The sequence below is a fragment of the Atheta coriaria genome, unplaced genomic scaffold (assembly GCF_025399875.1).
Source record: "Atheta coriaria isolate IRGN ID8LTWV9N9 unplaced genomic scaffold, Caltech_Dcor_3.1 hic_scaffold_14_pilon, whole genome shotgun sequence".
NCBI lineage: Eukaryota > Metazoa > Arthropoda > Insecta > Coleoptera > Staphylinidae > Dalotia > Dalotia coriaria.
The window spans coordinates 178,306-202,662 of NW_027045456.1; the positions used below are offsets into that span (position 1 = coordinate 178,306).

A 24,357-nucleotide genomic window follows, 5' to 3' on the forward strand; every position below is an offset into this window, starting at 1 on the left:
CTAGTTACGTATTGCTTTACGTTTCCAATCCAGTGTATCTTATATAGAGAATTTGGTCCGTAGAATAATCCCTGAGAGTTGTACCTATTTATCTCTTCTCTAGTTTTTACAAGATATTCGCAATTGAAAATGGGCAAAAAATTCAAAAATGTCACTCTTTAGCACTTTTGGTCGCGTTTTCATCCTTTTATTGTAGAAAATATAATTATTTTATATATTTATCTATGAGAATTTTCCAGTCTTTCATAATCAGCGATTCGTTGGTGGCTATCGCTTTAGCGTTTAAGAGATATTAATTATCAAAAATCGTCGAAAAGTATCAAGCACCCCTTGGCAATTTTTCTTAAGAATTAAAATTTCATCTCTTAGATTTACAAGTTTTAATCCAGCGTGTATCTGGTAGAGTATCGGTCCGTAGAATAATCCCTGAGAGTTGTACCTATTTATCTCTTTCTAGTTTACAAGATATCTTCGCAATTGAAAAATGGGCAAAAATTGAAAATGTCACTTTTGTACACTTTTGGTCGCGTTTTCAACCTTATTGTAGAAAATATAATTATTTTTATATATTTATCTGATAGAGAATTTTCCAGTCTTTCATAACAGCGATTCGTTGGTATACTGCTTTTAATTCTATAGATATTAATTATCAAAATCGTCGAAAAAGTATCAAGCACCCCTTGGCAATTTTTCTAAGAATTTAAAATTTCATCTCTTAGATTTACGTTTTAACCAGCGTATCTTATAGAGATTAGTCTGTGTGAATAATCCCCGAGTTAAAAATCTACTTATCTCCTTTGTAGTTTACGAGATATTCGCAATTGAAAAATGGGCAAAAATTGAAAAATGTCACTTTTTAGCACTTTTTGGTCATGTTTTTCAACCTTTTATTGTAGAAAATATACGGTTTTATATATTTATCTGATAGGAGAATTTCCAGTCTTCTAGTTAATCAGTTGATTCGTTGTGGTTGCCGCTTTTAATTTAAGAGATATTAATTATCAAAAATCGTCGAAAAAGTATCAAGCACCCCCTTGGCAATTTTTTCTAAGAATTAAACAAATTTCATCTCTTAGATTTACGTTTTAACTAGCGTATCTTATATAGAGAATGGTCCGTAGAATAATCCCTGAGAGTTGTACCTATTTATCTCTTCTAGCTTGCTGTAAAGATATCTGCAATTGGAAAAAATGTAAGCAAAAATTGAAAATGTCACTTTGTAAAGTACTTTTTATCAAAAAAAGTTTTTTATCCTTTATTGTAGAAAATATACTATTTTATATATTTATCTGATAGAGAATTTTCCAGTCTTTCATAATCAGCGATTTCCGTTGCGGCTAATGCTTTTTAGTTTAAGAGATATTAATTATCAAAAATCGTCGAAAAAGTATCAAGCACTTCTTTGGCAATTTTTCTAAGAATTAAATTTCATCTCTTAGATTTACTGCTCTTTAACTACATGTATCTTATAGAGATTGGTCCGTAGAATAACTTTCGAGAGTTGTAAATTTACTTCTATCTCTTTGTAGTTTACGAGATATCTGCAATTGAAAAATAAAAATTGAAAAATGTCACTCTTTTAGCACTTTTGGTCGCGTTTTTCAACCTTTTATTGTAGAAAATATAATTATTTTATATATTTATCTGATAGAGAAATTTTCCAGTCTTCTTACAATCAGCGATTCGTTGGTAGCCATCGCTTCTTTGAAGGCTTCTACATATATTAAACTAAATTTGGCAATTTTTTCTTAAGAATTAAAATTTCATCCTCAGATTTCCATTTTAACTATTCTATCTTGATAGAGATTAACCGTAGATTAAGACGCTGCGATCAGATCTTGTCTCATTCCTTTCTTTTGTTTACGAGATATTCTGCGATTGAATAAAATGGGCAAAATTTAAAAATGTCACTTTTCAGCACTTTTTAGTCGCATTTTTCGACCTTACTGTGAAAATATACTATTTTATATTTTTATCTTATAGAAAAATTTTCCAATCTTTCATAATCAACGATTCTTTGTGGCTATCACTTTTAGTTTAAGAGATATTATTGATCGAATATCGTTGATAAAAATTATCATGGTACTTGACAATTTTTTTTAAGAATTAAAATTTCATCTCTTAAATTTCCAATTGAACTAATTTATTTTCGTATGCCGAGAAATATTGCGCAAAAGTAAATTTCTGTGTGTATGTGTCTTCCCAACTACGTGTTTATCAGTACGTTTGTGTATAAACAACTTTTTTTGTTCGACTGACGCGTGTTATCGCTGCATACCCGCCTTGTACCCGGCTACGCGCAGCGCACACGGCAGTTGTTTCACCGCGTGGTCCTCGGGCGTGTCTCGCTAATCGCCACGCGTTTTGAGGTTTTAATTGGAGTAATCGTCGTGTATTCTTTCGGCCATCTGCAAAATATTTGAAATGGGCATGTGTGTTAATGATTTATGGCGGTTAGAGTCTTCGTAAGTGAGAAATAAGTGTCCGTTAATCCCTTCGTGAGTTTTCACTTGATATAATATATTACAGAATAGAAAATCTCATCAATGCTCAGGTAGGTGAATAATTAAAATTTTTCGCGGAAAGTTAAGGCGGTTTAACTTAAATTGATTATTCAATTTGAGGGATATCAATTTTGTAGATTACAAACACGTGGTGGCACGCGAACGCGGTGTCACAATAAGTTCTGAGTAATTTTTCTATATGCAGAATTTAATCTCCCTATGTTCAAATGTATCGCGAGAAAATTCCATAACGCGAGTTATATTGAAAGTTGGATGTGTGCGTCGAAGTACTCGTAGCGCTAGGAATTGTAGTTTTTTTGTGTTACATGCGAACGCGGTGTCACAATAACTTCGGAATAATTTTTCCAGATGCAGAATTTAATTTTGCATCTCCCTGTTTCGAAATTTATTGCAAGAAAATTCCATAACGCGAGTTATATTGAAAGTTGTGTGTGTGTGTGCGCCGTAGTACTCGTTGCGCTAGGAATTGTAGTTCTTTTAGTATAACACACGAACGCGATCTTAAACTTAGCTCACAATAATTTTCCTAGATGCGGAATTTAATTCTTTATTTCCCTGTATCAAAAATTATTGCGAGAAAATTCCATAACGCGAGTTATATTGATAGTTGGGTGTATACGCCTTGTAGTAGTACTCGTTGCGCTAGGAATTGTAGTTTTCTTGTTATAACTCGAGAACGCGGTCTCAAACTAAGTTCGGAATAATTTTTCCAGTTGCGGAATTTAATTCTTTATTTCCCTGTATCGAAATTTATTGCGAGAAGATTCCGTAACGCGAGTTATAATGATAGTTGTGTGTATACGCACTTGTACTGGTACTCGTTGCGCTAGGAATTGTAGTTTTCTTGTTATAACTCGCGAACGCGGTCTCAAACTTAGTTCGGAATAATTTTTTCAGATGCGGAATTTAATTCTTTATTTCCCTGTATCGAAATTTATTGCGAGAAAATTCCGTAACGCGAGTTATAATGATAGTTGTGTGTATACGCACTTGTGTACTCGTACTCGTACACTTGTACTCGTGTATGTTGGTTATTTCAACATTGTGAAATTTTAGTTTGGTCTTCTCAACTACGGGTTTACCACTACGTTTGTTATAAACAACTTTTTTGTTCGATTGACGCGTATTATCGCGACGTACCTGCCTTGTACCTGGCAACGCGCAGCGCACACGGCAGTCGTTACACCGCGTGGTCCGCAGTCGTTACACCGCGTGGTCCGCAGTCGTGTCCCTCTAATCGCCACGCGTTTTGAGGTTTTAATTGGATTAATCGACGTGTATTCTTTCGGCCATCATCAAAATATTAGGGACGGGCATGTGCGGCTGTTTTGTTTAATGATTTGTCGCGGTTAGAATCTTCTTAACTAAGAAATAAGTGTTTGTCAATTCCTACGCGAGTTTTTAGTTGGTAGAATATATTACAGGATATAGAATTTCCTCATCAATGCAAAGGTACGTGTGTAATAAATTTTTTTCACGGAAACTTAAGGCGGTGTAACTTAAGTTGATTATTCCATTTGAGTGATATTAATTTTGCTTGTATTATCTTGCAAATTACAAACACGTTGTTCCATTCCTATCAGAATTATTAGTCCCGTTTCCGAAAATAACATGCATGATTTAATTATTACCATGACGGTTTTAAAAATAATCTGTAGATTATTAAAATGACAATATTCATGTGGTCGATCGCGCTCAGTTTGCTGTCGGCCGTCGGCTCGGTCAACCTTTCGCTGAACACGTGAACGTTTTTAATCGAATTGCACTTGTTAGCATCATTAAATTAAGAAGTCCCTTGTTGACATAATAAAATCTTGTACGGTGAATAGTTCTTCGTTTTCGTAGTCTCCGTATATCTTAATATTTACAAAGAATTACTTAGTTATTTTTATCGTATTTTAAGACAGTAATGCCACGCGCCGTCGCTTGCCGTCTGTTGATTTAGATGTTTTCCACCGGATATTCTATCAATTTATGATGATATTTTACCCGTCGGTTTAATTAATTAATAAATATATATTTACAATATATTAAAATGTAATTGTTTTCTTTTCTAGCACCTTTTTGCTTAATTTCCCGATCATTTTCATGTGAAATCTTTTAATTTATATTAAAATAATGTTGTTTCCATATAAATTTCCCGTGTCATGATGTGAATATTGATTATCTTTGTAGTCTCGAAAATTTTCTTTTTGTAACACCCTGTATATTAGTTTTCCTAACCACACGTAGAAGATTGTCTTTATTTGTGAGTTTTGAATGTTCATTGTTTTGAACTTGGGATTTTCTTTCTGGTACACCCTGTATATTAGTTTTCTTTTGGGTCCGTGAAAATTTTGCTTCAATTGTTGTTTTTAGGATTTTCCATTTTGCACTTTTTAATTTTCTTTCTGGAACACCCTGTATATTCCAGAGTTTTTTGTTTGCACTTTTAATTTTCTTTCTGGAACACCCTGTATATTTATTTTCATTGTCAATAACATAGAAAATGAACTATTTGCTAATTTCATTATTCCGGTAGAACTGTACGTAGTGCTATTTGCTTATATGTGCGCGGCTTAGCAGGTCGTAAGTCCTGTTTCAATATGGCGACATGTATTCTGTTGACTGGCAAAGTCTAAACTTGTATTCTATTGTTAATAAAGAAATAGTAAGATATATTGACTTCTTTGATTTGTGTGTTCGCCTTCTATCATTTCAGGAACAGGTCTCTAAGAGAGTTCCCTCTCTCAGATGAATATGTTAAGGTAACCTGAGTGTACTTCTTTCATTTCAGCTCAGGTCAGAACTTGTAAGAATATTTTAAGTGTTCCTGCTGGGAGATCGACCTGTGACTGTCTTATAACGACACGTGCCAAAAATTTAAAAATCTGATCCTCCCTGTTCTCTTTCCTCTATCTCTTCCTCTTCTCTACTCTACTCTGTTCTCTGTTCTCTTCCTTCAATCTTCTCATATTCTTTACTACTCACTCCTTCTTCTATTTCTCTGTTCTCGTTTCTCCACTTACTTTCTTACTTCTCGTATTGCCTTCACTTGTATTTCAATTTCTCTTATATTTCATTGCAATTCATATATGCAACCCAAATTACACCTGATATTTTTATATTTGAGAAAAATGCCTTCCATACCTGAGATTCGATCCGTGTCTGCTAGCATGCCAGCAGGTGCACGTCTCCACTCGACCACAGAGTGTTTTTATCGTTAATATTTGATTCTTCTATTTATGTTTCTACTTTATTCAACTTTTTTAAAAACAACAACACAAGCCTTAGCTATGTTGCACTCACATAAACTTACTCTGAAATATGATTTAAGACGCATATCCTGAAAACGACAAAGAGGTTATCACAAAGAAGTATGAATAAGATTCTATTATTAAATTGAGTTTTATTAATTGCATTTAACAATACATTCTTCATTTTTTTTAATAAAACGAACGTACGTACGATTCAAGTTATATCCTACGTACTATCAAGTCACAACGCTCTCTTATCAAACGTTTCACCCAAAGTAGAACTGTTAGTAGAATTGATGTTACTACTCACGTGATTTATCCCCTCTAATTAACAATACCATTTTGGCCTATAAATCCAATTCGAATCCGTAGTCCAACGAAAGAGATCCGCCGGCCGGCGGCTGATGGCTTAAGTCTCGAGTCGATTTGAGATAAATCACGTGTTCAATAGTTGATAGCAATCGATGACTAAACGATTCTAAGGCTCGCACCGTATTAAAGTATCCCGAAATGCTAACAGTCGCGATGAAGACCGGCGGTGAAACAGAACACGTGCACACAGCACAATTGCGTAGCACCGACTGACTAATCAGGAAAGAACAATAGCTAACCCGACAGCGCAAAATGTACTGAGCAGTATAGCGAATTGTCACTTGAAGCCGGCGATAGACGGCGGCCAGTGCGGTTCTGTTCAAATTTCAAATGGCAGCGCACAGCGTGCTGCGCAAGCCAAGGTCGAATTGAAGGCATAAACAAAGTGTAGAAAATTCTGCGGAACATATAAAGAACATAGATTGAACATGATCAAAGTTTCATAAAAGTATCATCATCCTGGTATATTAATAAAACACAATCCATGTTAAATATAATCCATATACTATTCAAAATGACTAAATGTAAACCTATACTTCGTGATGTAAACAAACAGATACAAGTTATCGACATAACGACGTACGAAACGTACAATTTATCTAACAATACCTACACGTTCTACAGGTACATCTCCTACGACATTAGAATATAACGCAATGATGAATTAAATTTTACATCTTTAGGGACCTCGCTGATATTACGCGTTCATATGCTAAACCCCGAAAACCAGCAAAATCAGTGCTTCGAAATACAAAAAAGAATTTCTTTTCGCTAATTCATAAGTTGTTCATATAAATTATGTATGAAAATGATAAAGAAATTAATTACTTACCATCTGATGCAAGAATGATTATCCTACGATGTCAGACTCAGGTGCAATGTCCATAAAACCAGCAAAAATTAGCCCTTTGAACATATAAATGCAATTTTGGGGGTCAAATTGTGAGATAATCACAAAAGTTATTTAGGAAAATGATAAATAAATTAAATACTCACAATCTGATGCAAGAATGGTCATTTTACGATGCTAGACCCAGGTGCAATACCACTAAAACAAGCAAAAATTAATCCTTCGAACATAAAAATGCAATTTTGGAGGTCAATTTGTGAGATAATCGCAAAAGTTATTTCGGAAAATGATAATGAAATTAAATACTTACAATCTCATGCAAGAATGGTCCTTCTACGATGTCAGACTTAGGTGTAAACTCCCTATAAGTGCAGATTGATGACCCGCTTCCACATCCACCTGAGGTGAAAACAAAACTTCATTAGCATAATAACGAACCAGAAGTAATACAAAAGCGAAGTATTGCTGAAGTTTAGAGGTGTTTTTAGAGTAGTTTAAGTTGTATTTCTTATTTACCTCTTCTAAGGCTCATTCAACACAAACATTTTTGTAAAGGTTACTCACACTTTATATGTATGTAGGTCAGTAAAATACAACTTATTTCCATTTCAGTGCTACAGTGATACATTTATAACACTAGACATCGTAAAATTGAAATTAATAATTATATAAGTTATTACATTAATTTAATAAAAACAAATGTAAAACTTTATATATTTATGTTTTATGTAATATATTTTATGTATAATTGTGTCGATTGTGTCAACCTACACCGAGGCTTAGTTAACACACATGTTGTTTGTAAAGCATATTTTACACTTTATAAACACGTTAATATGTCAGTAAACTTATACTTATTTCCATTTCAGTGTTAGTGTTATAATTGCAACACTACAGCTGGCAAAAGAAAAATAAATAAATACCTCTTGGCCTGTCAATATTTGATAGAATCATTGAAATCGTTCAAGAAGCATGCGGCTCACAGCTGGTCAAAGATATCCATAAGGTCTCGTTAAAAAGTTTAACCCAAAAAAATAATAATTTAAAGATAAGATAATAAAATTTGGAAAATAAGATGGAAAATAATTAATAACAAAAAAATATTGCTGCATCATGCTCTTTGAATAATTTCGGTAACAAATATCATCTAAACTAAAAGCGCTAGCAGCCAAAAGATTCAACATTATAAAAATTTGGAAAATTCTTTATAAGATAAGACAAGAAAATAAGTAAAATTCAGGGTGTAAAAGTTCAGAAATCGTATTCCAATTAATAATTTAATGAATACACAGGACAAAACCACTAGGAATTCTTAGCCCACGGAAGATATCCGCCGGCCGACGGGAAATACCTGCGTATTTTACAATTCCGGACGCACGATATCTCAATAACTATACGCCGCACTTGTCTGGTAATTCAAATTCTTTTTTTGCTGGCCGAATCTAATTCAACTACCGACTTAAAATCACAAGAAATGCGATAAATCATCACGAAAATCGCCGCTCAACTAGACGCGTTCACACCACGCCGCAGCACACGATCGACTAAGTAAGAAATAGAACAAACACTGCTGAGCGCGCCGGACGAGCAGCAACGCAATAAAAAAAAAACAAGTTGTTTGTACACAAACACCGATAAGAGTCAAGAATGAGAACTATGAACAATTCATGTTGTGGATGCAGTCCAATGCAATGAAAAGATGGTGGACGTTCTCTCTTATTCGTATAAACAACATACGAAGGTACCGGTAGAAGTGACTCCCATTCATGCCCCCGAACGAAGGTAGCGATAGAAGTGACTTAGCGGAACTTAAGGAATCTTTGTATCATTATGTATTCAATCAAATGATAAGATAAATTCATATTCCACACTGGTTTCAACATTACAAAGCATGCGGTATTACAGTTAGATAATTAAATTACCTTCGTATTGATAATAATTTAATCGGCGGGCTTTCTATCTCACGTTCAGAGCACTCACTTAATTACCACACACGGTTACAAGCCAGTTTTCTTTCGTTCAATATGGGGTGCTGGAACACATCGCGAGCAGAACAAGACTGACTAAAGTCAACATGCGCTCAGTGAGTGCAGCGCAATCTGCGCATGGCGCGATATTCAAATTCATACCCTCGAAGCATTAATTTACATATGTGAATGTTACATTACAATTTCAGTACATAATTGCTAAATCCGTCATTTTATAATACTTGCACTTATAAATATTATAATTAAAACGAACGTTGTCGAATTTTCAAACCCTCAGATTTTTACAATTATTATCTTAAAGCAATCAGATTTCTTTCTAATTCTCGCAATTTTCCCTTTAGGGCAGCACATAATTTGGTTTAATGCCGTCATTACTAAGTAACATATAATACCGTTTATAAATCGACATTTTTCAAATTGGAGGAAGAAAAATTTGGTATATGTTCATTCTTCGGCGGTACAAAGACACCTATCGGTTTGATCGCATCGCGCTTATCCTTCAACTTGCCCAACTCTAACTTAAGCTTATTCAAAATTGCAAAATTCGGCGAATTCACCGCCGCCTTGCTCTGTAACAAGGTAATTTCTTGTTCCTCGAGCTTCTTCTCCTTGAAGGTTTTGATCGATCGATTTCCGTACAATCTAAGAATACTACCCCAATTATTGATATGAGGATGCAGTGCTTGTAGAATACTTTGTGACGCACGTTGCTTTCCATCTCGTTTATTCTTGCAGATTACTGTGGCAGTGTGTTTACCGACAGTCATAGTAAACTCGTTCTTTTGATGCTTTAGGGTTTGACCCTGATAATTGATTTCCAAATCGCCCACGCCAAAATTCCGCTGAAGACAGGTGAGAAGAATGTCATGCGGTGATGGTTCGGTGGTTTTCGCACAGAATTCAGCTACACGCGGATCTTCAATCCGGATTTCGTCGAAAAACTGTTGTAAAAATAAATAAAAACCAATTAATTCCACTGCATTTTGAAAAATTTTTACTACTCACTGATAAATCTTGATCTTGAGATTTCGAAGTACTCGCCCCGCCTGTTTTAGCATCCGTAAGAATCTTAAACCTCATTTCTGGAATAAGAATTTCGAGGGTAGCTTTAGCCGCTTCCGATTTAGCCTGCTTTTTACTCGTCCCATAACCAACACCATACTGCATTTCGTTAATAGATACTATTGCTGCATATGGCATTGCAGCATTTTCCAATTCGTTGAATTTATACGTGGGCTGTTTTTTCAGCGCATGCTGCACATATTCATGCAGAATACAAACGTATGACTTTCCGTTGGGGTTCATTATCCATTCTTTTTTCGTTGCGCCCGGCTCACCATCATTGTCTTGTATCGGAAATGTTATCAGCTTTGTTCCTATTAAAATAATAAAAAACAATCACACTGTCATCAACAATTTTAAAATCTAATTTTACCATCAGGTAAAGTTGGTCGTTGTAATTGTTTCTCTTGTTTCTTTTTCTTGCTGAATTGTCGCCTCTCACTCCACGATTTAAAACGCGTTACTTTAATCGTACGGAATTGGAAAAGTTTCTCACAATACGCTCGAACCTGTTCCGGATTCAAATTATTCCATTTGTTATTCTCGCTGACGGTTTCAATCTTCGCGTTGGGGAGTTCCTGTGCGGCTTTGTCCTTTTTTGCGGCTTGTTCATCCTCCAGAGCACGTTTGTAATTTAAACAAGGTATGGCACTTATTGGTAAGTCGTGTTTCTGCAAATAAACACAATGTATTCATATAAATGTAGGTAAATAGATTTTCAAATCAGTAATAATTACCCTGGCACTGCCCGGACCCAAAAAATACGGTTTCGATAAGGTGCACACGCGTGATTGTTGATGTAAGTAAATATTCATGCCACTGTTGTGTGTTACTTTTACCCACCCCTCTGGGAGAATGTCAAAATGATTACTTCCTTTGTCTATAAGGACGGTTTTTTCTTTTTCATTGTATGGTGCAGGTGCTTCATCTAATAGTAAAATAAATAATTATTTTTAGTTTATAATAACAAATCTAAATTAAATTGTAAGATTTTATAGCTACCTAAACCAGCTTCATTTGCTTTCCTTTTCTTTGTAAGTGCATCCTCCAACATTTGTTCAATTTCATCATCAGGCACATCCATATCAGAAGAATCACAATCTTCATTGTCAGATTCATTCTCAATTTCATCCAGAACATGGAATGAATTAAGATTAACTGCATGTCCATTTTGATTACCACCCATTGCAAATGAAGAACTGTCCTCTTCAGTTTTCATAGAACCATAGCTCTCTTCACTGACTGGTGAATGTAACACATTCTTCTTGATCCCATTGCTAACCACCTCTGGTAATGAATCATCTTCATTATCTTGTGGTGGTGGAGGTTTAACCACCTCATCAGGTAAAGGTGCAGCTGGTAATGGAGGATTTATCCCATTTTTAAATGGGCAACCAGCTGGTTCAGCACCAGTGTTATTGGTAGCAAAGTTTTTATTAAACTCCTCCATAAATTGTTCCATTATTGCACAACACAACTATATCCAACCGCAATTCAGTTCACTTCAGTCGCGCAGTTGCATAAATATCTGCTGCAATGTGGTAGTTTCTCCACGGCAAATCTGTAAATTAGCATTTCAATTGAACATGTGTGGGAGCCACAATTGAAATGCTCTTTTAGAAATAGCCGTAAAAAAACCGACGGTTTTTCAGTCGATGTAACTACAACACTACCAAAAACCAAAGAATCTCGACAACGTACTAACGAGTAGTTATCGTCAACGCGGTGTTAGGTATATGGATGTAAATAATGCTGAGTTATCGTTACAACCGAACTCACCACTCCTTATAACTTACAGCCATTTGCTAGGAGGTTATTGTCACAATCGATAACATTGTTACGGTTTTACTTCACTTTACACTTTGAGGAACTTCATAGAAGTAAAATTTGATTTATTTGTTATTTAAAATTCAGATTATGTGAGGCCGAAGTTGGAGAGCACTACCGATCGGCAACAAGACTCGATGCAGGGCAGTAAAACAATGGCTGCAAAGTTGTCATTGTCCACTATATACTACTGATCGGGAACTCTCGTTGAGCAAACAGCGTCGATCGGCTCAATGAATTCTAACGCTACCTTCACACATGTTAAAACCAGAACAACGTTCCAGAACAAATTATTAGAAAGAAACATATTTTCAATATTTTTTATCTGAATCAATTTTTATAAAATTAGTACATTCATGAAATTATCTTCTTTACATAATATACATCAATTATATATCAGATATTTATCGCCTTGGTCTCTATTAAACTTTAAGAACTAATTAAACGCTAGACTATTTAGCCGGGAACAGAAGTTATCTATACAACATACAATTATCTTTTATAAATAGTTTAAAATAGAATTAATTAAATCTAAAATTTCGTCACTTGAAATGTTAGTATCGCCTGTTTTCGCAACAATCGACGATATTTACGATATTCTCTTTAAGAATACTTAATGATTATTAACATTTGCAACGTTCTCTTAAACGTTCGATGTTAAGTCCCGTTAACGAAACAGTGAGTGTGAATGCCATCGATAAGTACGCGCAAATAAGACACAGATAATCGAAAATTCAACATGCGCCGTCACTTACATATCATAAATTACAGTATTATCAATATGGAATAGCTAAATTTCTATAAATCTGTCGCGACGTATCGCGCAATCAATTAATAATCTCTTAATATATACATATGTACAATTGTCGCTTAACTTAGTACAGTATCACTATAAATATAACTCTGTTCTACATTTCGACGATTGCATTTGCCAATGAAGTCGCAATAGTTTCCATTCGACGTCGAGATGTAAAACAGTTACAACTTTACAGATTTTCTTTACGTTTCATAGAACTTCTTTCTTTCTCCGGCAAAAATTATAATAAACTACAATAGTTTACATGTATATCAGGAACAAATTATAAATAAATACATACGCAAAAACATAAAATACTATAAAAAATCAAAAAACAAAAATATTTACACCAATCATCGCGTTCAACATTCATCATGATTGCCGTATTTTAATTAAATAAGTTGGTTCCTGCATTTATGTGCTCTCTCCACAAGTTTAAGTTCAACAGAAATGCATGAACCTTGCAAAAATAGTAGAACTATAGAGATTTGCTAACAAAATTGCGCAGGAAAGAAAAACAAACTCAAGTATTAAATAATATCACACTAAAGAGACAAACCGATCGTGATTTGTGACGTCCATCAGATATATCAGATACATCGATAAATACATACATAATCTTGTCGTCATTTAATTTTCTTTCATCATATCATCACGAGATCATAAATAGCTTGCTTACAGCTTGCAGCTAGCACTTATCAAAATATTCTGGCGAGAAAGTGACATTCTAAAATGTGAGGAAGAAAATATTGTGTCACATTATCGATATTATCGGTTCGGCTCGACTACACATTGCCTCGATTTACATTGTTTAGATTTGCCTAACATTGGCTTGACATTACTTTACTATTTATTACACTGGCCCCTCCGTGAGCGGTGCTACTCTAGCAAATTTAAACTAGCACCGTGAGCACATCCGCGCTTGCACTGCCGCAACCGTGCGTATGTTGCGACGATGTCCGTGGTTTGTTCACATTGATCACACTCTTACTGAAGTCCTTGTGGCCGGAAGAGTCATCAAAGGCGGCTGTGTTTTTCCGTACGTCAGGATTCTGCGCCTTGTAGAGCATGATCTGACTGCTGCGATGCGCCGGTTTAAGGCCGTCATGGAAGGCAATGTCGTTGATCTTCAGTGAGTGCTCTGAGCTGGTGCCGGGTGCGACGAGCATTCCCTTGCGTGATCCAGCGCACTCCGTTTCAGAGATCATCTCGAGCATCTCACTGGATGATTCATGCGGCAGTATTGAAGAAATTGGCCGCACTACACTTACTTTAGGCATATCCAGCCCACAACCCGCCACAGTGTTGATGCTGGCTAGACTACCAACATCGTCCTTTAGAGGATTCGCATATCTTCGAAGGTTTTCTTCATTCTGTAGATTATTCTTCTCATCTTCATGATTCCTATGGCAAGATTCCGAGCTTGGTGATAAATTCATTCCACTAAGGCCCAAATTGCGTCTGCGTTGACGCAAAAAGTATAGAACTGAAAGCCCAGCAGCGCAGAGAAGAATGATCAGGAAGAAAACTAACGTTATTAGGTATTTATTGCTGGATGGTTCTTCAGATACCAAAGCAGTCTCAACTTTAACTTCTACTATAGACGTGAGAGCTAATAACGAAGTTTGCTTGCGTGAAATTGCTTCCCCAAGGATACGAATTCCATCGATAACACCATCATTTCCACTTAAAGTAACTTCAACTGAATCGTTATACTCCAGCTTTAAGTCGCAAAGCAAAACTAAATCGTTGAGAGAATCATTGGCAAGTTCATAATTCGCCAATAAACGCCGAAGATCATTGCAGAGTCCTTCAACAGTTACACCTCTAGGTAGCTTACTCCTATCCACCAAGAGAGTAAGACGAGCGCATGTGTTACTCAAAATTGCTTGATTAGGCCAACAGGAACTCGGCGCAGGAAGTGAAGGAGGTTTCACACGTCGCCCACTTTCCAAATCACGACATTCGCCATATGGATGGCACGGTGGTGTGAGACAAGTTTCCGTCATCGGTACGCAAACTTGATTGTTATTACAAAGATAGTTAGGGTTGTTGTGCCCAGCGCGGCAATTACCCAGCCCACACCAGATGCGCGTGCATTTTACAGCTCCGTTGATGCAAACACACGTGTTGCACTCGTGCTGCCATGTTGAGTTGTTCTCCAGAAAATGGCCCTGCCAGTTGCAGCTTCCCGGAAGTGGTAGGTACGAGATATCATCAACTAAAATAAGAAATAAAATAAAAATTAATAAACGGTAATATGATAAAAAAAAAGTTTTGTAAAACATACATTGACAACGTTTACCACGTTTTCCAGGGGGGCAGATACATTGAAAATCTGCAATACCATCCACACACGTTGCACCATACCCGCAAGGATTAGAGGCGCAATCGTTGACGTTGATTCGGCAATCAGGACCAGTGAAACCATTGACGCACTGACACCAGAACCAGTTGACTCCATCGATGCATTTTCCGCCATTGTAACAAGGTTGTGGATTGCAATCGTTGACGTCTTCCTGACAATGGTTACCTTCAAATCCTTCTCGACACAAACACTGATAATAATCGCCATTGTTGACGCAAGTACCACCATTGAGACAAGGATTTGAACGACACGCGGTTCTCTTGGATAGGTGGCATGTTGTTCCGTCAAAGCCAGCAGGGCATCGACATACAAAGGTGTTGCCTAAATCTTGGCACGTGCCACCATTTTTGCACGTAGAATGATCGCAATGGCTGTCTTTCAATTGACACGTTTTACCTTTCCATCCATTACGGCAGTCGCATTGGAAGTCAGCCACTTTGTCAATACAAGTTCCATTGTTATGGCAAGGAGTTGCACTGCATTCGTCTGTATCTATAATAATTTATTATTTTTGTTAATTGTTAATCCTTTGATTATTGTTTTTAATTTTTAACGCGTTTAAATAATTAAGATATTAGTTAACTTACTTATATTGCACAGAGCTCCCTCCCAGCCATCTTTACAAATACATTGAAAGTCGTTGATTTTGTCAATACAAGTGCCGCCATTTTCGCAAGGATTCGCCTTGCAGTCATTAATATCTAATAAAAAAAGAAAATTCAATAAAATAATTATGATTTACTCTAGAATAAATCAAATCACACATATTCTAAAATGATTACTCACTCTCATGACAGTATTTCCCTGTATAGCCCGGTTTACAGGAACACCGGTACCCGAAGCCTAGATGATTGACGCACTGGCCATGTTCCCCGCACATGTCAACGTCAGAGAGTCGGCCGCCAACCAGTGACGACAACATACAGTCGAATCCTGCAAATGCACCAAAAATTTAGGAATTTCAACAACGAACGCAGAAGTACGGTGCGGTAATGTTCCGACACGCACACACAGGTTTGCGGTAACGTTTTCTCCGTTTGCTCGGTTCTTCACGTGGGCTCTATTTCGAGGCGCAGCGGGACGCGTCCGCAAGGGACCGCCAACCGCGCGCCGGCATCGCGAGGAAGACCAAGAAATTGCCTGTCAACCGGCGCGTCACGGCGGTCGCGAATGTGCGTTCAGCACGAGTAATTCCAAAATTTATTTCGTTTTTAACGAAGAGCTTAACGAATCCTACTAACACTCCACAACGCCGCCTAGCGGCCATGCAAAACAACCCAAACCGGAAATCCACATACTACTGTACTTACCATCGTCGCATGGTGGATTATCGCAGACAATCCGCGGTGTACTGCAGTTCTTTCCCTGCCAGCGCTCGTGGCAATGGCAGTAGTAATCGCTTTGTGTGTTAAGGCACGGGGCGTCGTTATCGCAAGGATTGGGGCTGCAGTGGTCATGGTCGTTCTGCACAACAAGTAAACCCATGTAACATTGTACTACATGCAGCAAGCATGTAGAAGACAATAAACAATAAAATAATGAAGAGATGAATGCGATGATTGTGGCGCGCCGTGCGCTTGTGTATCATTATGATGATGAAGCTGCGCGCACGCTGCTTCTTATAAATTGTCCCTGCAGGCTGACCACGCAGTCGTTTAGACGTTTAAACACAAGCGCCAACGCGTAAAACGTAAACGCCGCCTTCAGCCTCAAGGAAATCACTAAACACCCAGTCATTATAGATAATTCAGGTGGTTTCTCTTCGGTGTAATCTTGGCACCTCGTTGACAATCATCGCCTTCATGCGGTAAAAAAAACACCGAAATGACATTATCCAATCATTCTGGACTTCTGAACTTCATTAAAAATAAATTCAGCTTTTTCTTAACACGAAACTTTTTCTTACCTCGCATTCGTGGCCGGTGAATCCCACGGGACAGATGCATCGAAAGGCGTTGACTTGATCATCGCATTCGCCGCCATTTTTGCACGGATTCGAGGCACAATCGTCGATGTCCGTGGCGCAGTCGCGGCCTACAAAAATTAATTGCGTTATATTTTTCGCCGGTCCTCAGCCCGACCGCCGCATTAAATCTGCATGCGTCGTGGCATAAGCCGGCAGCGACCAAGTCGCGATAGGGTCGCGCTCCGCTTTTGCTTTATCGCATCATTCACACGTCGGCGCGGCGATTTTAATGACACATTCACTTATTCCGCCTCGCGCGTTTCGCACGAAGTGTTTCGGCAGATGCGATCAATGTTTATTTGCTCGCCGCGCGGAGGCAAAACGAGTGTGGTGCCCCCAGTGGGAGAGATAGATCCGAATCAAAGGGTCGTAAAATATCATCTCGCGAGCGATTGCTATCCAAATTTTTTACATTTGCGTGCGCGTTCAATTTCAGAGGCGCGCGAAGCCGATGCCGCCGGGATAAGTGATTTTTGCGCGGCTTTTATTGGCATCCGGAGATAAAATGGTACCAAAAATTAAATAAAAAATTGTACCTGTATATCCAGGTGGGCAGGCGCAATGATAGTCGTTGACGAGATCGATGCACGTCGCGCCGTGCTGGCACTGGCCGACGCAATCGTTGATGTTCTGATTGCAATTGTGGCCGGCCCAACCAACGCGACACTGGCAGTGATAATCGCCGACGCGATTAGTGCACGCCACTGCGTTGATGCACGGATCCAGCAGACACTCGTTGGCGTCTGAACATTAATCATGCAACAAACACAACCAAATTAATATCAAACAATAACAAAAAACCAGATTTTTGCGAGTTACTTGAGTTTGACAACCCCAATTTGTAAATCAAACAAAACAAGCAGAAAACAAGACAAAACCAGTGAAAACAAACTCGCATTAAATCAGGAATGCACGTGCAAAACGGCAAGAAACAAGAAAGCGCCATTGTGGCTTTTATTAACTTACCAAATTGGCACAGGTTGCCCTCCCATGCAGGAGAACAGTCGCACCTGAAGGCATCCTCGAGATTAATGCAGGTACCGCCATTCTGGCACGGAGACGAGGCGCATTCATCAATATCTGCGAAGGCAAACAAAGAGCATGATTTTTTGCGTTAATATCGCCATCGACGTGGCCGCAACGGAGCGCTACTGCCGCGAGACGTGCATACTCCGACGCGCAGTCACCGGTTAATTAATAAAGACTTGATTGACGGCGATCCCTCTGCGACTCGGACTCTTTCTTTGTACTGCAGGATATCTCCGAGTATATCGTCCGATCGCTGAAAGATCTGGTATGTCCATAATCCCGAGCGCATTCGTAACGCACCCTACCGTGTGTTTCAAACATATTTAACACCATTATAAAATCAAAAGATACAGCGTATAATTACTTAGCCATAGTTCTTTACACGGTATTCAAAGTTCGGTGGAGAGGATGTAAAAAAAAGCATTAGGTTCAGTTCATTCATTTTCTGGTATAATTGTCATTCCAAATGAGGCACAATAAATTCCCCAAGCTGACAAGTCTCCCGGTACAGCTTGCTTTCGGACATTTAGATAAACATCTCGCTAGTAAAACGCAAGCTGACGGGAGAACGACAAGACGCACTAAACCGTGTTGCTCTCGTAAAGGTACAACGCGCATTTCCTATCCATATTTTCTATAACGAAATTAAATGTTATCGAAATGTTTTAACTTTCACCTGTTGCGCGTATACGCGTACCGTACGCAAATAGTTCGCAATCGATTATACTGCGTGCACAACGTGCACGGCGCAAATAAATGGTGCACACGTACAATTTGGCGACATGTAATCATGCTGCGCATGCGGGAAGCGCACGTCACGCGCGCCCCCAACGGATCGACATTTTATGGCGTCATTTAACAAATAACTCCGGGCGCACCGAGCTAAACTTTGGTCTCTCTTAACTCCATGACACTTCCCTCGCGTTTGACTTTACAAAAGCAGCGCGCGCGTGTGTGGCATTAGTAAAATAATCACGTGCATGAAACGAGAAGGCTGTAAAATGTAAACGCGCGTGAGCGCGCGCGCTTCGAAAAAGTCACAAAATGGAAGACACGACGTCCGTACATGCGACAAACGCACCGAGCTTTCTAAATGTTCGAATAAATAAAGACACAAATCAAATAAAAATCCAAGGCATACAGTGTGAAAATCACAGCGGCGAAAAATCACATCTGTCACAATCACAAATGTATCCCGCTGACTTGTTGATAGAATGGAAGACAAAATGTATATTTGGTAAAACAAATGTTTTGTGTGTGTATGCGAAGAGTTTATGGCGTTTCCCACGAGTGGCTTATGCATCAAGTGTTCTGTGTGCCAACTACGTAACAAAATAATCCAAAATTTCAAAAATCCGAATGCAATAAATTAAGTTTTCACAACTTTTTATTCGCACCGCGTGTGTGCGACTTAAGGGCAAACGGTAAAACGCGCCGCGCCGCATCGATCATGATTCGATCACGCGCATGCATCGCACGCAGTCGTCCTGCGCAGCCCGCCGCTGCCACAAAGTGATAATCCAGTTCGTACGTGTTCATCTCATTCAGCGGCGCGCGAGCGCGTGTAAATAAATTACCGAAACGTTCCGTTGCGCCAAAGCTAATTTATTAACGATCAATTGCGTGCGCGGCGCGCAGCGTGCACGAACGTTTTAATAAATCGATCCGCGCCGCATCGGGCTGCGCGAGCGCATTATCACTCCGCATGCGCGAAGAGCGCAAAAGTAATGCCTTCAAATTACCAGATTACACGCTGGGAACGTATAAATGTTCCATTTTCAGCTGCACAAAGCGCAAGAAATTTGCAAACATTTTTCCCCAGGTTGTGATTAATAGACGCAAACAATTAAAAATTTGTCATTCTGCGTCTTAGAGCAACGCAAGCCACGAACGAACACAGCAACGTGCGCTGTATGATTCTTGCATAGTATAGGCGGAGAGAGAAAAAATCGAGTCTGCTTCGGACCGAGAGCACTAAGTTGCAAGCGATGTGAGAGGTAACTTCGTGTCGGATAAGGTGGCAGGAGAGGAATGCGAGGTCAGAGGTGAAGAGCAACTCCGCGAGTTGAAAAGCGCTCCACGAAGAGCGCGTACCACACCACGCACGCTCCTATAACATGCCGGATGCAAAATCTCAAAAAATCAAAAATTAACTTAATTAATAAAAAAATATCTCACGCAACATTATATCTAATAGGCGATAAAATTAATTAAAATTTATTTTTGTAATCTAAACACGCTGTATGTGAGGAAAGGATTAACGAAGAAGGCAAAGTGCGCGGCGCAATAATTAAGTCTCCCCGATGCACTTTGGGTGAGAGAGTCTAGTCGAGCAAATAGATATAATAACGGGGGGGCTGCTGCAGCGCTTACTTAAGTCGTGCGCAGAGCGCGGCTTGCGAGGGGGGGACGATCGACGGTAATTGCTAGGTAAAGCCGCTGATTTATACCGAACGAAACACACAACCCGAACACGCCGACCGAAGAAGAGCTGCCTTCTATTTTTATTTACGCTCGCTATTAATTTCTCGATGACGCCGCCCCCCAATAATCGGCGACGTTGCGTACGCAGCGAGATCAGTAAGCAACCGACGACGGAGCAGCAACCAGGATATGCGCACATTCAAAGATAATCAATGAAATATTTGTTATAAAGTTTTCCTACTCTTGCCTGCGCATCAAGAAGCCAACCCTCTTGTGCGCATTCGTGTATTTGAAATTAATTAAGTTTTAATCAGGAACGATGCGCGCCGCGATCACGACCGTTGGCCGCAGCGTTCGCTATCGATCGCAATTAAGATTTTACGTAACTTCATAATTAATCGTTCGTTTTTCAGGTTCCAGAGCGCACAGAAAAGTGAGCATTTGTTGGAATGGCTCCAACTTTGACTCGCTTTTAATTAAAAAAAAAAAAGCCAAGCGTGTGTTGTTAATAACATGAAACCCGGTAACAAGCAGACAGGCAACACGCACAAAAAGCTAACATCTTTCTTGCGCACTGGTTAAAATCACAATACACACTGTAAATATACTCGTGTAATTATACGCAGAGTCTGGAATTTTAATTGTAAAATGGTAAAAATGCAATGCCACATTTGTGCCGTTAGATTAACGCACTTGGGAGACGAATAAAACCCGAAGGACAATAATTAGGTGCGTATTTTAATTAATCCCGAGTAGCGCGTTAAGCGTCCGCAGGTGGTCAGACAAAGAAATACCGCAGATGCTTACCTATCTCGCACGTGGGTCCCGTCCATCCAGGCACGCATTCGCACGTGAAGCTGCCAGCCGCCTCCAAACATGTACCACCATGTTGACACGGCGCAGGCGCGCAAGGGTTGTCCACCACCTCACAATTGGTTCCAGAGAATCCCTCGGGACATGTGCAGCGGTAATTATCAGGGGCGGTATTTTCGCATGTTCCGCCATTTTGACACGGTTCACGTGTCCCGCATGAATTTAAATCTGAAACCAAAAAATATTAACAATTAATTTTACATGAATTATCTGACAATTAAACAACCGTAAGATGTTAAGATCTGCAATTGTTTCTCTCTATGAAGATAAACGCGCTGGGCTTTCGTGCTTTCAATTTTAATTGTTTGCTTTCGAACGTGTGTTGAGTGCTGGAGAATACAAGAGGCGCACAGGGGGACAGCTGTCAAGGAAAATATTAAGTAGTACGAACCGAGTGTGTTTGTGCGCACGCCGTACGAGAATCGAGGATGGATGTAAGCAAAATACCGTGGGATCTTCTTACAGGTGCGCGAGCGCTTACTAAACACGGAGAGGACCTCAAAAACGCACACCGGACCCGGCTGTGTGCTGCTGCTGCTGCTCTCGCGGTGCGGACGCGGCGATGCATCATTTTCATCATCATGCATCATCATACGTGCACGACACCTGAGATGAAGAGCTTCGTTTCGTGCTTTTCACGTTCATTCACACACGTTTCTAGATTTTGGCACTTTCAACGCATTACATAACACATTTCATCTCATCGCATATCAAAATTTAAATTTTCATTACTAAAATCATAGATTTTTCAAATTTAACCAGGTAACCAACATTTAATATCTCCGGCCGTTATTCTACGCACATGTTCAAAGAGACTAATGAAGCGTTGTTATGTTGTTGCGTTGTTGGTAACTGTGACTCTGCTGGCGCGACAATAAAAAGCGACGACATTAATTTATAATGTAAGTACCTCCTTTCTTCGTTTGCATTCGTTTTATTATGTGTTCTTAGTTCCAGCGAGGTGCTGTTCACAAAGGTGGCTTTATGTTAATAAATAAAATTAATTTCCGACGATGTACTTTCATACAACATTTCCTCGTTTGTCAGAAGCAAATGCATCCACTCGAGAACAGTTATTACTTAATTGGTTGCATAAGAGTAATTATTATTTATTTTTTGTTGGAATTAATTTTGGGCGCAACCAGAAGCTACAAAATGTGTCAAAAGTGGTTGTTTAACCCTCTTGAATGCATGATGGTATAAAATAAAACCTGAGCTATTCGAGTTTCCCATAGATATCAAACTATTCCTAAAAACGGAAGCATTATCGAAGAACACACAAAAAAAGAACTTCAGAAGCTTAAGTAGCACTCGAATGGGAGGCTTTAAAGCCGCTTTACGATGCAGCTTCACGACGCTTCCAGCCATACAACTATAATATCTTTAATCATTTTAGCGTTTTTTTTTTGACTCGAGCCCCTTTTGTAGCCGCTGGTATGTAATGTGATTATATCACGTTTGCGTTAAAACATAAATTCGTAATTTATGCGCAATTCGTTAACGTTCGACGGCGTGTGCAAAATTGGAAAACTCGCGGATTTTTTGTCAGCCCGCCTAGGTTCACAAACTTTTCCTAACGAAAAGATTAACACACACGTGGAACGTGTTTCGTGGCGCAAACATTAACGGCCATTAGTCCTTGGCTGGCCGTACACGCTGCTGGCGTACAAATAAAACGCGCTTTTATGGTTTCGATAAATTTATAGTTTTGCGCGTGGCGCGCGCGCGGCCCGGCGAAAGCTCACGTTATCGTCGCGACACGATAAACACAAAATAAGAAAAACGCAGCGCATCACACCACAAGCGTTAGGTAATTCACAGCGCTAATTGAAATTAATTTTGAATAATTTGTTGCGTGTTAATGCCATCGTTGGCATTCGCATTAAAATTAAATATTCATAGCACAATTTTAATGTTTCCTGAGGTGTAGGTTTCTTCTTCGGGGAAATCTACACGCATAGGAGTTAGAGAAGTGATTATATGGAAATAATAAATCGTGAATATTAACGTTAAAAAAACATTACACCCCAATGACATGACGCATTGCCCCTACGACTTAATTTAGTGGCGAGTCGTGCTTGAATGCGCCGGTGACACTACGTGCCGTACAAAAATAGCCAACTGTACTCGTATAATATCTAAAAAAACATGCGAATTCAACAGATGGATTAATGAAATTAATATGCGTGACCATGCAAGCACGCACTTGCCCAAATGTTCAATTTCCCTTCGCAATGAACGATTGAGACATTAAATACATAAAAAAAAACTGCTAGAATTGATTCAATTGTAATTCAGGCCACTCTAGGGGATGCGTTACATTAAACTGCGTTAAAATAAAAAAGTGGTCTATTGTGTTTATTTTGGGGTAACGTTGAGGTCGGATACGGGTAATAAACATGGGGCGCATTAAGTGTAGTGTACTTGATCGTATGTGTCGCGGATATACGATGACTAATTCAACCCTTTCGGTTTAGTTATTTTGATGTCGGTAAAAAACGATCGGAAATGTAACATGTGCGTTAAATATGGTGTAATTCGCTTCGCGCACAAGTGTGTCGCGCGTCGCAAGTGTCGAGTGTGGGTTAATTTAATTCCTATTGTTGTGTGAAACTTACCCTGATCGCAGAGGATGCCACCCCAATTGGTATCACAAATGCACTGCCATGAGGAACCGTTGCAGTAGCCGTGCTTACATCCCGGATACGGTTCACATTGATCGCAGAATTCGCCACGCCATCCAATTCGACAACTGGGAAAAAATTAAAAATTTTAGTAAAGAAAAAATAAAAATATTGAATAATTGTAATTTGGGTTGCATAATTCTTTGATTCCTAAAAGAAAATTACTAGATTTATGCCCGGCTAGCACCGAAAATTACGTGTTTGCTTTCATATGCACATCGAATGCGTTTATTTATTGTATGTGCGTCGTCTCTCATATGTTGGCCGGTTTTTTTCTCGATTCCATCCGTCGTGTGCTGCTAGCCTGTGGCTGCTTGGGTGGCTGCCACCGCGCCGGATCGCGGATGAGATTCTCCA

At 38.9% G+C, this 24,357-nt stretch overlaps 2 protein-coding genes and 1 long non-coding RNA gene across 10 annotated transcripts in view; all 3 read right to left on the bottom strand.

Annotated features, from left to right (window-relative positions):
* Window positions 1-5,893: 5,893 nt before the first annotated feature.
* LOC135801973 (uncharacterized) lies at window positions 5,894-8,520 on the bottom strand. 5 transcript variants are annotated; one of them, XR_010550488.1, is made up of 5 exons: window positions 7,907-8,326; window positions 7,294-7,382; window positions 7,130-7,181; window positions 6,966-7,039; window positions 5,894-6,530 (listed from the first exon to the last, which is right to left on the bottom strand). It is a non-coding gene; the product is annotated as an uncharacterized lncRNA (long non-coding RNA). The 5 variants fall into 5 exon arrangements; XR_010550491.1 differs by lacking the exon at window positions 7,907-8,326 and adding an exon at window positions 8,335-8,520 and having other exon boundaries at window positions 5,894-7,039; XR_010550487.1 differs by having other exon boundaries at window positions 5,894-7,039.
* A 280-nt stretch (window positions 8,521-8,800) lies between these two features.
* On the bottom strand, window positions 8,801-12,027 carry LOC135801972 (microprocessor complex subunit DGCR8-like). 3 transcript variants are annotated; one of them, XM_065315512.1, is made up of 6 exons: window positions 11,830-12,027; window positions 11,036-11,594; window positions 10,771-10,961; window positions 10,407-10,704; window positions 9,977-10,347; window positions 8,801-9,912 (listed from the first exon to the last, which is right to left on the bottom strand). In XM_065315512.1, exons 2-6 carry the CDS (start codon window positions 11,493-11,495, stop codon window positions 9,367-9,369), a joined length of 1,866 nt encoding a protein of 621 aa, XP_065171584.1. In that variant the 5' UTR covers window positions 11,496-11,594; window positions 11,830-12,027; the 3' UTR covers window positions 8,801-9,366. The 3 variants fall into 3 exon arrangements, with proteins under 3 accessions (XP_065171584.1, XP_065171583.1, XP_065171582.1); XM_065315511.1 differs by having other exon boundaries at window positions 11,813-12,027; XM_065315510.1 differs by having other exon boundaries at window positions 11,036-12,027.
* Window positions 12,028-12,166: 139 nt separating this feature from the next.
* The window catches only part of LOC135801971 (protein jagged-1b-like), a 49,009-nt gene continuing 36,818 nt past the window's right edge, over window positions 12,167-24,357 (bottom strand). Inside the window, exons 6-15 of one of the 2 annotated variants that reach the window (XM_065315509.1) lie at window positions 23,935-24,068; window positions 21,251-21,484; window positions 17,957-18,070; window positions 17,527-17,733; window positions 16,931-17,058; window positions 16,335-16,488; window positions 15,811-15,957; window positions 15,612-15,725; window positions 14,947-15,516; window positions 12,167-14,877 (exon numbers count right to left, since the gene is read on the bottom strand). In XM_065315509.1, the coding sequence (XP_065171581.1) occupies window positions 13,550-14,877; window positions 14,947-15,516; window positions 15,612-15,725; window positions 15,811-15,957; window positions 16,335-16,488; window positions 16,931-17,058; window positions 17,527-17,733; window positions 17,957-18,070; window positions 21,251-21,484; window positions 23,935-24,068 (3,130 nt within the window). In that variant the 3' untranslated portion in view covers window positions 12,167-13,549. Of the gene's footprint in view, window positions 15,517-15,611; window positions 15,726-15,810; window positions 15,958-16,334; window positions 16,489-16,930; window positions 17,059-17,526; window positions 17,734-17,956; window positions 18,071-21,250; window positions 21,485-23,934; window positions 24,069-24,357 lie in introns of both variants that reach the window. The other variant, XM_065315508.1, reaches the window with a different exon arrangement.